This window comes from Petromyzon marinus, chromosome 2, assembly GCF_048934315.1.
Source record: "Petromyzon marinus isolate PM22_M1 ecotype Great Lakes invasive population chromosome 2, UKy_Petmar_22M1.pri1.0, whole genome shotgun sequence".
In the NCBI taxonomy this organism is placed as follows: Eukaryota; Metazoa; Chordata; class Hyperoartia; order Petromyzontiformes; family Petromyzontidae; genus Petromyzon; species Petromyzon marinus.
Genome location: NC_133668.1, coordinates 5292951 through 5308677, shown reverse-complemented (window position 1 = coordinate 5308677; position 15727 = coordinate 5292951). Strand labels below are relative to the sequence as shown.

Below are 15727 nucleotides of genomic sequence, written 5' to 3'. Positions count from 1 at the left end.
AACGTGTCCAGCTGCACGTGTCTTGGCCCTGTGAACTTGCGCTGGTGGGAAGCAACAAATCCCACAAGGCACAGTTAACTCTGTTCAGCAGCGTTCGTTATAACGAAGCAGTCAGAAGCTGTTCAGCATCGGCACAAAAGTGGAACAGTGCCAGCCTTTGGTTATTTTAGAAATGTGTTGGGTATAATCTGGACGGAAATATGTCCATCAACATGTGGGCTGATGTAACCTAAATAAGCTTATATCTGAATAAATTATTTGGTGACACTACTGCGTTGGCAGTGGTGCACAAGCACAATTAACAACAATGACCCAACCCGTTCCTCAATAATAATGTAACTTTAAAAATAAATTATAATAGACGTTTCAGGAAATGGCCCTTCACAGCATATCGGCCAGAGATGTAGTCACTCTACCTCTAGCCTCTTGTATATTATATACTTGTTCTTGTTAAGTTTATGTTATTGATGAATGTTGTTTTTATATATATAACGTATATCAGATGACCCTATGTAATCGGCACGTGACATTTGTCTACGGACCCATGCGCCAAATGTGCACGTGACTTATTTAAGGCCCTTACAAACTTCCCTGGTATCAATGATGGGCGTTTACGTAGTTCTTTGTCTGGCTGTCTGTCTCACAGTGAAGTATTCACGCGTCTCTGTGGCACCAACAGAGTCTCACTCGTGGAGTCAATGCAGTCTATCCCCACGAAATGAAGCTTCAGACTTGTGGGACAGCCTGGGACGCACGGCCTGCGCGTGTGTGTGTGTTGTATGTCGAACTTATTTCGCACCGTACGTAGCCAAACGTGCTAACCGGAGGTGCGGGGGAAGGACAACAAACTAAACACAAAAATCTGTTCTTAAAAAATGAGTTTTCAATCTAGATGATTTCAAAGTGCATAGCTCCAGTGGCTTCATAATATCGGAGGAGCGTTCCAGACAGCCGCAGAAGTGCATCTGAACGCGCGCGATGCGGTGACCGTCTTTGTTCGATGGTTAAGCCAAAAGCCGCTGTTACGAGGATGACCGGAGTTTGCGTGACGGTTTATGGTCCTTGACGAGATCAGCAAGGTATTGTTCTTTCATTTGTGGCAAGCACTTTGTGTGTGTAATGAGTGCGACGACCTTTTAAGTGGCTACAAGATGAGACCCGCTGCTTCGTTTTCATCGTTTCAGAATCGGAATCCTTATTTCGACTGCAGGAATCCGATGAGCTATGAGGCTCTTTTTCACAGATGTCAAGTAAAAAAAAAGGCAGTTCGCCAGACCGACCCTGCAAACAGACTTCGTGAAGAAAAAAAAAACGCTTCAATGTTTTTCATTTTATATACAGTACTGTAATTGCTTTTATAAAAAAAATATATACACATTGATGGTCTAGTTCAGTCACAGCAATGTATATACACAAAATGCATAAGCATTTACTTAAATATATTTGTTGTTGTTCAGCAGTGCGTTTTGGTAAAATACTTGTAAGATAAGCCCGGAGTGTATAGACACACGTTTACGTTTAGAGTGTCTTAAACATATGGATAGCTTTAGCATGACACGATTCAGCTGTAGTGTGACCATGCATCGATTAACCTATTATTATTGATTTTCTACACACGCACGTTTCAGAATCAAACACTTTTCAATTAGTACGTTGAATGTATTCGGTTCGCGTTACCCCTGCAGCCACTATTGGCCGCTACATTCACAATTTTTTAACGAATTGACTGCAATCGAATCACACAATCCTGAATGATGACAATTCATCAAATCGCCGGGAGAGGGATCGTCACACCCCAGATGGAAAGTCACGCGCAACTGTTTAGATTTGAAGTCTCTGAACATTTCATCGCCAGTACATGTAACAGCTATAACCCACTATGCCATAGAAACATTTTACATTATATATATGCATACATATATCAAGTTGTGTGTTTGAATGGCACAATAAATACCATGAACCATTGTGCGGCAATCGCGTACACTTTGTAAGACACGTCCAACACCAGCAGCGCAACATTGAACACTGCATTCAGTAAACGGTCTCTCTGGTGAGAACAAATCAACACATCAATATACATTGACCTGTAAATGACAGTATGAGGAAATGGGAGTGAAAACAATCGAGTGAGCCGGAGTCGAGGAAAGAGGACAGGGCCCAGACACGAACATCCCGGATTAACCCAGAGGCTAATAAGGGCCTTAGGCCCTCTCATATTTGGTTGGAAAGTCTTCTACTCCCAACTCAAGATCAGGACACACTCCGGAGGGGGCCAGATGAAACGTTGTTCCAGGGTATAGGCCCGAATATTTTGAAGGCCCTCCTTTAGGCTCTCCGTTCCACATTGCAGTAACAGATGAGCGTCGGTAGAGCGGCCTTCGTAAATGTTTTTGTCTTTGAATGAACGTTGACATAATTCATGACTTTGCCACAAGCTAAAGCTAGGGATGAAAACGAATTAAGAAAAGAGTGTAGTGAGTGATTATGTTTGATGAATATACATTGAGTGGAATGCGTTCAAAGGTAAATAAATAAATAACTATGACTTCATATGCCCCTCAACCTTAATCCGACCCTGCGTGGGAGGCAACATGAGCAGTAGTACTGGATAAAGTAATACTGGCTACCCAAGGGAATCTATTCCCAAGAAGTCTGTTCCAAACTGTAGAACAAGGACGTGCGAGTGTGTATTCGTATAGAGTAGGAGTGCAGCGTTTAGCACGATGTGCTACGAACCCGGTGACTCGAGTTCAATTCCCGCTCATGGCAAAAAACAGTGACTATTATCTTAATCGGTCCTGAGTGTCCTCAAGGTCGACTCGGCCTCAAATGAGTATCTGGTGCGGTGCGTAAAAATATCGCCACTCAGGAGGCAGAGGCGGCCGTGCCGCCCTTCATAGTTGCTCGCAGCACTTGCCCCAAAAGTCCGTCTCTTTTGAGAGGCTCACACGACCGACTCCACGCTGTGGATCAGCTCGCCGGGCTTGGGGCGTCTCGCCGCACTCCACGGGTACCCGAGGTCTCCGCGAGCTCCAAGACACCGGGTTGGGGTTGAACTGGGCTCCGGCACCTCGCCGGCCGCAACAGCATCAGGAGGGGCAGCAGGAGGTACAGCAGCAAGGGCAGCGGCAGGGGCAGCGGCGGTACTCCACCGGACGAGGGGCAGGAGGCGTCCCTGAGTCGCATCTCCCGGCCGGACAGGCACCGCTGTGCTGGGCAGCCGTTCTAGTGGGGTGAACGCTCGGTACACGTATTTACCTGCGACAACGGGGGGGCGGGGGGTAGTGGGGGAGTAGTGGGGGTGGGGGGGAGGAGAGGTGAGAAGTGCAAGTCGGTGGAATGTGAGGGAAGTCTTTACTTCCAACTCGAGATCGGGACACGCGCCGGAGGGAACCAGATGAAACGTTGTTCCAGGGTTCTCCACAACCTCACCAAGTGCAACATCGGCCGGCTAACATGGTAGCCGCAGTGTTTGCCAACTGCTGGGGGTGAGGACTAGGCTAGATCAGTGGTTCTCAAACTTTATTGGCTGGTGGTACCCCCTTGATGAATTTTGTTTCAACCGAGCACAGTACCCCACCCCCCCCGCTTGCCTGACCCAACATGGTTCTGAGAAACCAATGAATGAATAATGAACACAGATGTTTTAACCAATGTGTCCAGTTTGTAAAGTATTCCAACTAGCTAGTAACCGCAAGCGAATAAAAGAAAAATCAACGAGCCTTCTGCATGCGTGACGTACATTTTGTTGTGCTCGCTGGTCACTCTTGGACATCGCATTGTTTACGATCAATGAGTTTAGAAAGGTATTATAAATCGCTATAGGTTACTACGTGTATTCAAATTTGATCGTAGTTATTTTATATTGGCAGACTCATACATGGTTATTCACCAACGACTCTCACATATGATATCATTCTACACATTTATAAATCATCTCACGTACCCCCAGGGGTTCCGAGTATACCCCCGGTCGAGAACCACTGGGGCGAGACAATGGAGCAGAAGCAACACTCACAGTGGCACCACCCCAGCAGGCAGCACCAGTGCAGGCGGAAGCAGCGTCCGTGGCTGTGCGTGGCGCACAGCACGCTGTGGCCATGCGGGCCGCCCCCGCGGCACGCCTGGAAGTCCGGCGTGCCCGCCCGGTCCCGCGCCAGGCTCTGCGCCTCCTCTTGCAGCCGCTTGTGCAGCAGCAGAGAGGGCCCGGCGGTGCGCTCCGCTGCGTTGCACGGGAGGACACTGCAACCGCCACCACCAGAACTACCAGCAGCAGCAGCTCCAGCAGCAGATCCAGCCCGAGAGGCCATCGCCATGGGCTCTATGCTGGAACTGTCGGCCAAATCCATCCATTGCGGCGTAGCAATGGTGGCGGCTGATTCCTGATGCTGCCGCTGCTTCTGCTGCTGCTGATGCTCCACCTGCCTGAGGTGCAGCTCGGCTTCGCCGCTCTCCAGGAGACGCGAGGTTGGGTTGGGGTAGATGTTGATGGTGTGTTGGGTCGCCCCACCGTGGCCCGGTGAGGATAATGCATCAGGCGTCGCGGGAGGTGACGGGAGCAGGGACTTTAAATCCTCCCACTGTTGCCCTCCTCCGTCATCCATGCCCCTGAGGTGTTTGGGTTAAAGTGTGAGACATCCAAATCGTAACTTCAGTGATATACTTGATATTAAATGTAAGGCATACGCTTTATAATCCGACTAGTCAGCGCTGTGGCCAGAGTTCTTCAGTTATCCCTTAGGTTTGGATAAAATAAGTACTGTACGACTTTGTGGGAAATTGATGAAGGTGATCCTGATATAAATGACCTTCCTTGCCATGGGAACGTAGAACTTCCACAATTGGCTCAGGGGCTGTCAAAGGAGGTGAGCGCTTCGCCTTTGTTCATTTGGTCAGACGTTTTAATTGTTGGCTCCATAGCCATGAGTAATGATAGTCACAGTTAAACCATTTATGAGTACACGGTGGCTAGATGTTAACTACCTCGCATGGTATACAGGAGGTCATAGGTTTGATCCCAATCCTGACGCTTGTATATTTGGAGTTTGCGTGTCTCTCTCCCCGTGGTCGTGTGGATTTTTTTCCAGGTCCTCCAGTTGTTCCCTTCACATTTAGAATCAACAAGTGTTCCGAGTATTTGGTTGCAAGAAATGATCCACGTGATCATAAGCCACTTCGTTGAGCTATCATTTGTGGCCAGGTCACTTCGGAAAAAAGAGCTTTACAGCTCAGTGAACTTTACCTGGTAAAATAAAAAAAATTGTTCATGGTTCATAACAGCCTTTGTGTTGAGAAATGCAAAGCCCCCAGCCAACTCTGCTCACGGGAGATAGCTCCTTCTCTGCGGCTGCAATGAGGTCTGAAAAGCGGCCGATGACACAGTTTCAACCCAGCGGCTGCCCTGGTTATTACCGCGGGTGTAAGTAAACCATCAATAAGTAGTACTACACGCCACGTGGTTCAACAGTGAACAGTGAGAGGTCTCCGTGACATCATTTTGATAGTTGAGCCATTGCATTGCCAGTGTCACGGTCCAAATTTGACGTCATGGTCCAAATTTGACGTCATGATCCACATTTGAAAATGACACTGCAAATCACTCGATTGTATGGACGTATGCATGTCGAACTTCTTTCACACCGCACGGAGCCAACCTTGCCCATCGAAGGTGCGGAGGGAAGGACAACAAACTAAACACAAGAAGCAATTGAAATATAGGCAGCAATCATCGCCCCCTGCAGTTCGCAGTCGGGGTGACAATTTCTGTGTCGGTTTTCAATTGCTTGGCAGGACCCTCTTGAAAAAGATTCACGCGACTCGATGAGACTTCCCCTGGGTAAACAAGAGTAGTAGTCATAAAAAATAATAATAACTCCGCCTAGTTCAGATCTTAGAAGATACACATTCGGTTACGGGGTTAAAACTATCTAAACTTCATTTTTTTTATTTTCCCAGTTAAGGCCCACTGAGCTATGTAGCTCTTTTTGAGAAGCGACCTGGCCACAAATGATAGCTCAACGAAGTGGCTTATCACGTGGAAATGTATAGCAGCCAATAAACTCTGAATGCATGTTGATTCTAAATGTGGAGGGAAAAACCGGCGGACCAGGAGAAAATTCCACGCGTCCATGGTGAGAGAGACATGCAAACTCCAAACATACAGCAGGCATCAGGGTCAGGATCGAACCCACGATGTTCTACCCCGCGGCAGATATAGGGTTGTGTTTATACAGGAACTTTCTGATATGATGGTGCTGAGTTTGGTCACGTGAATAGGAAGTTCCGGGTTAAGGGTCTCGAAGTAACGAAGCCAGGAGGGGGTGTCAGCCATTACACAGAGTACAAAATGGAGGTACAATTAGCGTCTCAGTGAAGACAGGTGAATCTGTTCATTGCTGGACTTTAAGAAGCATTGTCTGTACGTTCATGTCCTTATAATACTGGGAATGCTGTTATAAGGTTGGGATTGCCGTTATAATGCTGTAAATTCCTTCATAATGCTGCTAAATTGTTACGTTGAATATGGGGCCTAGTTAACAATGAAGCCTGCCACTTGCAAAATTGTGAATGTTACTTGTAGTTGGATAAGTCGAGCCAGACTTGTGCCCATGCAACTTTAATGCGTTCTTGAGAGCAAGAATGAAGACGTATCTCATCCACAGTTCAGTGTTATATGCAGCACTGTACATTTAGGCTGCAGTATGGTGATTACATAAAGTAACCTTTTTTAACACAGTAGCTTATTCTCTTGTATAGCTATTCAGCGTTAATGTTGGTGCCTGGTCCATCCAGGACCTATTGTTGAGATTCATGTTATCTAAGGCAATGTTATGATGCTGCAGTGTTCATTTATTGTATTGATATTGCAGATGTAGTGGAGTAATGCTCGCAGGGTTTGCAAACAGAAGTTGCATTGTGAATGGGGTTTCAGACTGTGAGGTCAGCTAAGGATAAGCAGATGCAGGCGGGTGGCCTGGGTGACAGCAGACAGAGAGACGCCAGCAATTAGGGAAAGAGGCAGTGATTGGCTGGCTGCAAATGTGGAGAAGGCGCCACGGTGGCGAGATATAGTGGCGATAAGGGGGAGAACACGTGCGTGAGAACACGTGGGGGAGAACACGTGCGCGAGGCGTGGGGAGGACGCCGGCTTGATGAGGGCCATCTGGGGGCACTTAATGAGGAGGGGGATAAAAGGGGAACGTGTGAGGCAGAGGAGTTGAGTGGGTGGGAGTGAAGACAAGAGTGAATTCAAGAGGAGTCCGGGACCCCGCTCTCCACACCTCGTCCTCTCCAGCGGTGTTGGCTGATCCCCCGCTGGAGGCACGGGTGAGGTTGGAGGAGTGAGGGTAGACAGGCTATCAGTAGAGAGGCTAGCGGACTCCTAAGTGTGGGTGTGATAAGGCTAGCAGTGGAGAAGCTAGCAGAGTATTTAGTGAGAGGCTAGCAGTGGAGAAGCTAGCGGAGTGTATAGTGAGAGACTAGCAGTGGAGAGTATAGTGAGAGGCTAGCAGTGGAGAAGCTAGCAGAGGGCAACATAGCAGGCTAGCAGAGCGAGCGAGATCGAGCGGAGAAAATAAGTTGTCCGAGTGTAATATAACACCACTACACAAGTACTAACGGATGCTGTATTTTGTGTTGTGTTTTTTTCCCCATCGGTTTTACCTCTTCATTAAATACGTTGGAGTCAGATGTTCAAACCTGGCTCTGACGGTTTTTACCGAATGCGGGGTTAGCTATTCGGATCGTGGCACAACGCAGTGCGCAGCGTGGCCGAAGCACACGACCTCCTGCGTATCGAGCGATGTCGCTAACATCTCGCCACCGTGGCAGCAAAATAAATTATTGTACAAAGAGTCTATGCTCCCGCGTGTGTCCCCCCCCCCCCCTTTCACCTACACACACTACCCAGCGTGGTGAAGTATGGCCACATAACGCCCCCCCCGCCTCCTCTACCCCATTCAGCAGTGGGTCGACAAAAGTGTTGTCACACGTTCACTGCACGTTACCCCTACAGCCGCTTGGGGCGCTACAATCTTAAAAGTCACGATTCGAATCGTGATGCATCGAGTTTGCCAGCATCTTTAATAAAACCGCAGAGAGAGAGAGAGGGGCATCACGATTCCACGTCCCATGCAAGTCCACTAGCGCCTCATTACGGCAGAGTTAACCAAAGTTATCTCCATCACTCATAACACTTCACAAGCCTCTGTCAATCCCGCACCTCCGATTAAATAAGTTCTACATACATACAATCCACCGCTGGATGAAGGCCTCCCCCACACCCGTGTATGGGTGTTGTTTGGCCATACGGTTAAGTCGGGGTGTGCCTGCCCTGTCTTGCCTGCCCATGCAGGGCCGGTTTCTACATCACTCGCCACTGACGTTAGCCGTGGCCGGGAATCGCGTTACTAAACTCGACGGGTTCATAGCTCGGTTGAGTTTTCAGTTTATTTATTTTGGTATGGCCCTGTGAGCCATTCGGCTCTTGAATCGGGTGCAACCGCAACAAACAAAAACAACTAAAACACGAACAAGAAAAACATCTTAAAGTGACTACGTGACCGTGCAAACAGAACATCCATGAACAAAAAAACCGCGACACTTGGTGCCACCGCTTCATCAACATCACCACCACCACCACCATCCCCTCCCCCTATCACCACCGTCGCCCATGATCTATCTACTGCTAGATGGCACGCCTTCCCCCCCCCCGCCGAGCCGAAGGCCATCTCTCGCAGGGTCTGTCAAGCGACACGCAAATCCCCCTCCTCCTCCTCCCCAACACGGCTCCTCCTGCACACCACCAGCCAGCAAGGATCAACGGGGTGGCCGGAGGTCGAGACCAACGACGGAGTGGCAGTCAAACGAAGGAATGGAAGTGAGAGAGAGGAGGGAGGGGAGAGATAGCGAGGAAGGAGAGAGAGATGAGAGGTGTGGGGGGTGGGGAGAGAGAGAATGGCTGCAGCCGCTCTCTCCGCACGTGTAACGGTAGCGCGGACCGCGGGACACTGTGAGTGATAGGAGTTACTCACAGTCGCCTGTTCCTCCCCAGTGCAGCTCGCTCGCGACCGGGGGCTTACAGAGTTGTAAGGGGGATGTGTAGAGCTGAGCTAAAGTTGTAGGAGGTGGGGCGACTGCTAGTGTTGTTGTGATGGCCGTGTAATGTTGGTGCCGGGCGCTGTGTATCCGCTGCGCGGCGTAGCTGCGCAGGGCAGCGTTGTGCAGGAATGCCGGTGGTTGTGGAATTTGGTGGTGGCGGTGGTTGTGCTGGACTGTAAGTCTGTGTGTAGTGGTTGGAGTTGATGGTGGTTGTGCTGGACTGTAAGTCTGTGTTTAGTGGTTGGAGTTGGCGGTGGTGCTGCTGCTGGACTGTAAGTCTGTGTGCAGTGGTTGGAGTTGGTTGTGCTGGACTGCAAGTCTGTGTGTAGTGGTTGGAGTTGGTTGTGGTGGTTGTGCTGGACTGCAAGTCTGTGTGTAGTGGTTGGAGTTGGTTGTGGTGGTTGTGCTGGACTGCAAGTCTGTGTGTAGTGGTTGGAGTTGGTTGTGGTGGTTGTGCTGGACTACAAGTCTGTGTGTAGTGGTTGGAGTTGGTTGTGGTGGTTGTGCTGGACTGCAAGTCTGTGTGTAGTGGTTGGAGTTGGTTGTGGTGGTTGTGCTGGACTGTAAGTCTAACTGTGTGTAGTGGTCGGTGGAGTTGATGGAGTGGATGAGTGGCGGCGGTGGTGGGGGGGTGACGCGCTGTAGGAAGTGGCCGGGTAGGAAGCGAGTGACGCCGCTATTGGCGTGGTCTGTGCGAGATTCGGCACACACCGGAAAGTCGCCAAACTAACCTCGCAAGGTCACTAGAGGTCACTGTGTGAACCTACAGCCGTCAAGAATTGTCACTTGGAAGGCGGCTTAGCTTAGGGGCCGTCCATAAATGACGTCACGCGATTTTGGACGGTTTTTGGCCCCTCGTCACACGGCGTCACAAAAAGTCAGACCCCCCCCATCAAATATGACGTCACAAAGCTCTGCCCCCCCTCCCCCCAAAACCATATTTCCATTTTGAAAATAAAACATGCTTCAAATCGCTTTAAACTATTGTCATTGTAGTGCATATTTAATGTGGCGCTGCACTCTGCTGTTGTAGGATAAAACATGTATTAAAAGTCTATTTAATTAACTAGAACGTGTTGTCTATATTTAAAGTTGCGCATTTTGATGTGACGTCACATTTCTAACACCCCCCCCGTCACACATCGTCACAAATGTCTGACCCCCTCCCCTCCCAGGTGCATGACGTCATTTATGGACGGCCCCTTACCTGTCAAGCCATACTATTTACCCGTATTCTTGGGCAGGGAATTTTCTTTTCAGGTGCATACGGCGTACAACCGTTTCAATGCGGGCAAAATGTTTTTGTCTATTTGTTTGTGTTTCTCACTTGTCAAGGATGAACGTTGAGATGTATAAGGGCACGGGGTGACCAATAAAGTCTGGATTGGTCTGTAATAAGATAGGACACTGATCAGGGGTTGACAGTTTTGGCTTAGTATCAAGTGTGACACAGTGCACTTTGAGACAGAATGCTAAGCACAGGCGTCTAATAAAAGTAGAAATCTACTAGGCGCTAACGTCAGACTAAATAATGCAATGAGGCGTTGCAAACTGTTTGGTGGATTGGTGGTGCCAGTGCGCGAATCGCCGAACACACTTCGCTCCTTTGAAGAAGGGTCATCGCCCGAAACGTCGCCACGGTACTACTGACGAACGCGTTGACGTGCTGCTCTTGTTATCCGCACGGTACTCCACGCACCGCTGCCAACGTAAGAGCAGCAGCATCAACCAAGTAACGTGGTCTGCACCCCGAGGCTAGGGGGTGGTCAGCGTAAAATAGGAAGTGGATTTGGGGATGTCAGCTTCGTCACCAGCTGCAGGCTCCACGCTTCACTCGGCCAGTGGCTATTCTCAACCTTTTGTCGCTGCTACTGTTACCCCCCTTGTTGAATTTCGTTTCAACCGAGGAGCTATTCTCAACCTTTTGTCGCTGCTACTGTTACCCTCCTTGTTGAATTTCGTTTCAACCGAGGATCTACCCCCCCACCCACCTTGCCTGACCCAACACAGTTGCTGAGAAATAAATGTATGAATAATGAACATTATCGATATTTTAACCAGTTTTGTGAGGTATCCTAACTCGCGAGTAACTGCAAGCGAATATTAAAATTGTTCACGCTCGCTGGTCACTCTTGGAAACCACATTGCTTACGATCAATGAGTTTAGAAAGGTATTTTAGATGGGTCAAGATTAAAATATAGATTAACATTTTATCCTAGTTATTTTATATTGACACATTCATCCATGATCATTCACCAATGACACTCATACTCTGTGGTTCTTTCGGTAGGTAGAAGAATAAAACATACAAAATAATGTTCTATCTTTCTACCTACGTGATTTTACCGAAATAAGCAAAGAGTGGATTCCTGCAGTCACGAAAGCTTCAAATCAAGAATGACACTCATGTATCACACAATTTCACACATCCATGAATCGCCCCAAGTACCCTCCGGCCACGGCTAACATTAGTGACACTTTACGAGTGACATCAGAACCGGTCCAGATTCTCCTCTAGGTCGACTCAGCCTTAAAATCGTGCCCGGTTCGGTGTGTCAACGTCAGCACTCGGACGACAAAACTGGCTGGGAGTGTTAGTGCTGACCACCGCTCGTGTCTCGTACCGGTCTTCATAGGTGCTCGCTAACAGCACTTACCCCAACAGTCTATGTAGGCTACACGGGGGATCTTTGTCTTGTTGGTGGTGGTTGTTTCGATGCAGAAAGTGCCGGGGAAATTGTGGACACGTCACAAATCATGATGCCTGCCTGCTGCCACTCCCGATTGTACTTTCCAAATTCCGTCTCAGCTACAGCAGTATATGGGGTGGGTGGGACAGATCGTCAAACGGTTAGTGCACTGCAACATGAGCATGGTGACCAACATTTAATTCCTGGCCACGCGAACATCAGCGGCGAGTGATATCTAAAGCGGTCCTTTCAAACCACCCACACTGACCAGCGTGGTGAAGTAATGGTCAATTGTCCTCCACGAACCGCACGATGTGGCGGAGACTTTCATCCAGCAGTGCATTGACAAACGTGGACGTGCATCTACTGTACATGGGTGCTAAAAGCCATGTATTTGATGTACACGTACAAATAAGTTATAAAAGCCAACATTCTCAATTTCTCCTTGACCAAATGAGCACTTAGTGTGCGTACCATACAGCAGTGGATTGGCAAATGGCTACTGTATATGTACAACATCGGCGATTCAGTTGTAGAGATGCCCTCGTCACCTCTTGCATTGCACGACCCCGCCCTTTCCGCCCATCGCTCCTACTATCCCCCCAACCCATCCCCCCCTAGACCGCGTGGAATGCGCCCAAATGCCAAAGGCACACACACGCCACACGCACACATTGCTCCCCGGGCTCAATCCCATACTTGGATATCGCGGAAACAAAGAGGGTGTTTAACAGGATGTTCACATGTTGGAGCCAAACTGATGATTTGAAGGCGCTATAACGGTTTATAAGGAAATATTTACGAGCGGTTTTATACTCGCGTCTTTGCAGTCTACATACTTAATTGTTGAACACTTCGATTTAACTTTAAAATATATTTTACGGCCCATTGTCAACTCACTGCTGGAGGAATACCTCCCTATCCCGTGTCGGTTGTGGGGTGTTGTTGGACCATACTTCACCACGCTGGTGACTAAGTTTGGATTCGTGAAATGGGCTGGAGCCCAATAACGTTTCTGATATCACTCGCTTCTCAAGTTTAGCCGTGCACGGCAATTTAACTCAAGTTGCCGGGTTCATAGTGCAGTCAGAAAAAAAACACTGAACCACCACTCCACTTTCAATTTAACAGCAGTGATATAAATGCCTTTTCTAAGAAATCCTCAATGAGTCTCAAGACTTTTTTCAGGAGGGTCCTGCTACATTGGGACGTTTGGCCATTCCCCATTATTGAGAGTTTTACATTTTGTGGGTAGTAGGGGGGGGGGGGAAACCCACCACGCTTACGAAGGGATGTCACTGAAAAGTTCCTCCAGATTTATTCAAAAGTTTTCATTGCTGTACTGTATAACTACTGGCATTGGCAACTGTACTTTACCATCTCTGGGTCACCACACAGAAATGGAATTGATTTTACTTTAAATAGTCATCACCAGCCATAATCAATTCACTGCTGGATGAAGGTCTCCCCAATTCATTTCTAACGATTGTACGATTCAAAATCCATCTTGACGCCCAAACGTGAGCTTATTCATCGCTCCATCTCTGTCGTGCACGTACTCGCATTATTATAGGTAGAAGAAAGTATGACAGATTGTACTGGGTGGAGCAGTGGTGGAAGTGGTTCTCACTCTACCTTTTGAAACTGGGCACCTAAGTTTGATTCCCGACCAGGGCTGACATTTGTGCGGAGCGATATCTGAACTAGTCCTAGTTCACAAACCCACATCGACCACAGTGGGGTATTTAAATATTGATCATAATTGTATGTTTTGGTGAAATATTCAGGATGGGTTTTGTGAGATTAAAAAAAAACTCTGCTTATAAACCACAATTTGTTTAGTCATGCATTCCATACTCGACTGCACTGACTTTCTATTTCAACTGTTAAGCAGCGAAACCGATGGGACTCGGCATAATTAACGCTACGGCCTCAACATCGAGCTTCTCCAACGCAGATCCCACCTGATTCCCGGCCGGCTACCGGGTTGTCGTGCTGCCAAGGAGCTGGCTTCCGTGGCTACTGCGTCCCTTGACCGGCCCACCTCGCTCTTTGCGGTGGTCGACCTACCGTCGGGGCCGTCTGGCTCAACAGGCAGCTCAGTCGCCCTGCTCTGGCAGCTCCATCGCCGTGACACACGGCCCTTGAGACACGCTCCTGCTCTGCAGTGGTCGGCTCAACTCTCTTCTTTGTCCTTCCCTCGTCCCATTCTTTCATTGCAATTTATCGCTCGCCCGGTCCCCCCGCATTCCTTTTTCAACTCTCTCGACGTCCTTCTTGCCTCCATTATCCCTCTTCCCCCACCCCCTCATTCTGCTCGGTGAATGCAGAATTCCCCCTCTCCGACCTGATGATGCCGTTTCTACGCTTGCTTGATTCTCTCTTACACTCTCGACACTATCGCGCCTCTGCATTAATTTTCCTCTTCCCCTCGGGCCCCCTCAACCATGGCTTTCTCCCTCCCTTGTACTTAACCGGCATTCGGTCTACAAAGCCTCCCACTCAGCCCAGATTCATGCGCTTTACCTTTCTCTTCTTTCAAAATTGCAGATAATGAGTCTTTCTTCTTATCCATCATCTCTTCCTTTGCCCCACAACCTCGTCTACTCTTCTCCACTATCAAAAACTTGCTCCATCCCTCTGCTTCTACCCTTTCCTCTCATCCCAATGCTCCTTCTGCTCTGGCATTCTCCCACTATTTGTACTCTTAAGATTGCGCTCATTTGGTTGTCCCATGCATTTACCGCTCCCCCAAAAGCTCTATCGCCTGCCCTTTCTTCTCCTCCATGCACCATTGTCCCTCCTCTATCCACCTTCACCCTGACTTCTCCAGCTGAGCTTTCCATGGTCATTTCTGAAGCTCAACCTCCCCGTTCTCCCCCTCTACCCAATTTCTGCCACCCTTCTTCCTTGCCGTCTCTCCTATATCCTTCCCTACCTTGTGTCCCGTTTCAACACCTCCTTCTCCAATAATGTCTTACCCTCCAGCTTCATATCTGCCATAATTTCTTCTCTCATAAAAATACATTCCCTTGACCCCACCATTCCAGGAAATTTCCACCATATATCTCTTTTGCCTTAGTTTTGCCTTTTCATAAATTCTGGAATACCTTGATAATAACTGGCTCCACTCCACATTTAGTTTCATTCCCTCTATCTCCATACCTCTCCATTCCACCGATGTAGCCCTTCTTAGTGTCCAAAACAATCTTGCAAACTATTTTTTCATTCATATCGACATTTCCTCTGCGTTTGACAGCATATCTGGTACTCCCCTCTCCTGGTTCAAGTCTTACCTTACCTCTCGCACATCCTCAATCTCCTTCAATCACTATATACCCCCCCCTCACCTCTCTCAATTTTGGCATTTCGCATGGTTCCGTTCTGGGTCCTTTACTATTCTTTCTCTATATTTCGCCCTTCAAATGTATTATTTCCTCTTTCTATTTACCTCACCAATTTGTTGCCGACGACATCCAAGTCTTCTCCTTTCCCTCTCTGACCTCCGACCTTTCCTCTCGCATCTCCTGCCTGGCTGCCATGCAATCCTGAATGGCGCTTCACTTTTTTCTCTCTCCCAAACATCATTCATTTAATTTCCAGCCTCTCGCTCTAGCCCCTCCCATTCACGCCATCTCCTTCCCACATTGCCAACGAAGACTCACACCTGCCGCTTTCATCTATTCAATATCAGGAAAATCCGCCCTCTCATTTCACTTTCTGCTGTCGAACAGCTGGTTCAAGCTTTGATCTTTACCCATCTGTACTACTGAAACTATCCTCTACTCGGTCTCCCTGCCTATGCACTCACTCCTATTCAACACATTTAAAATGCTTATGCGTGGGTTATTTTCAATTTCCCATTTAATTATCACACTTTGCCTCTCCTCCTTCAACTTCACTGGCTTCCGTTTACTACCACTGTCTTTTCAAATAC

General features: G+C 48.3%; 1 protein-coding gene across 1 annotated transcript; it reads right to left on the bottom strand.

Annotated features, from left to right (window-relative positions):
• Window positions 1-9767, bottom strand: LOC116949082 (uncharacterized). Its single transcript, XM_032966345.2, has 3 exons — window positions 9033-9767; window positions 4019-4608; window positions 1-3258 (listed from the first exon to the last, which is right to left on the bottom strand). The coding sequence occupies exons 2-3, from the start codon at window positions 4602-4604 to the stop codon at window positions 2945-2947; spliced, it is 900 nt and encodes a 299-aa protein (XP_032822236.2). The 5' UTR covers window positions 4605-4608; window positions 9033-9767; the 3' UTR covers window positions 1-2944.
• Window positions 9768-15727: the final 5960 nt, after the last annotated feature.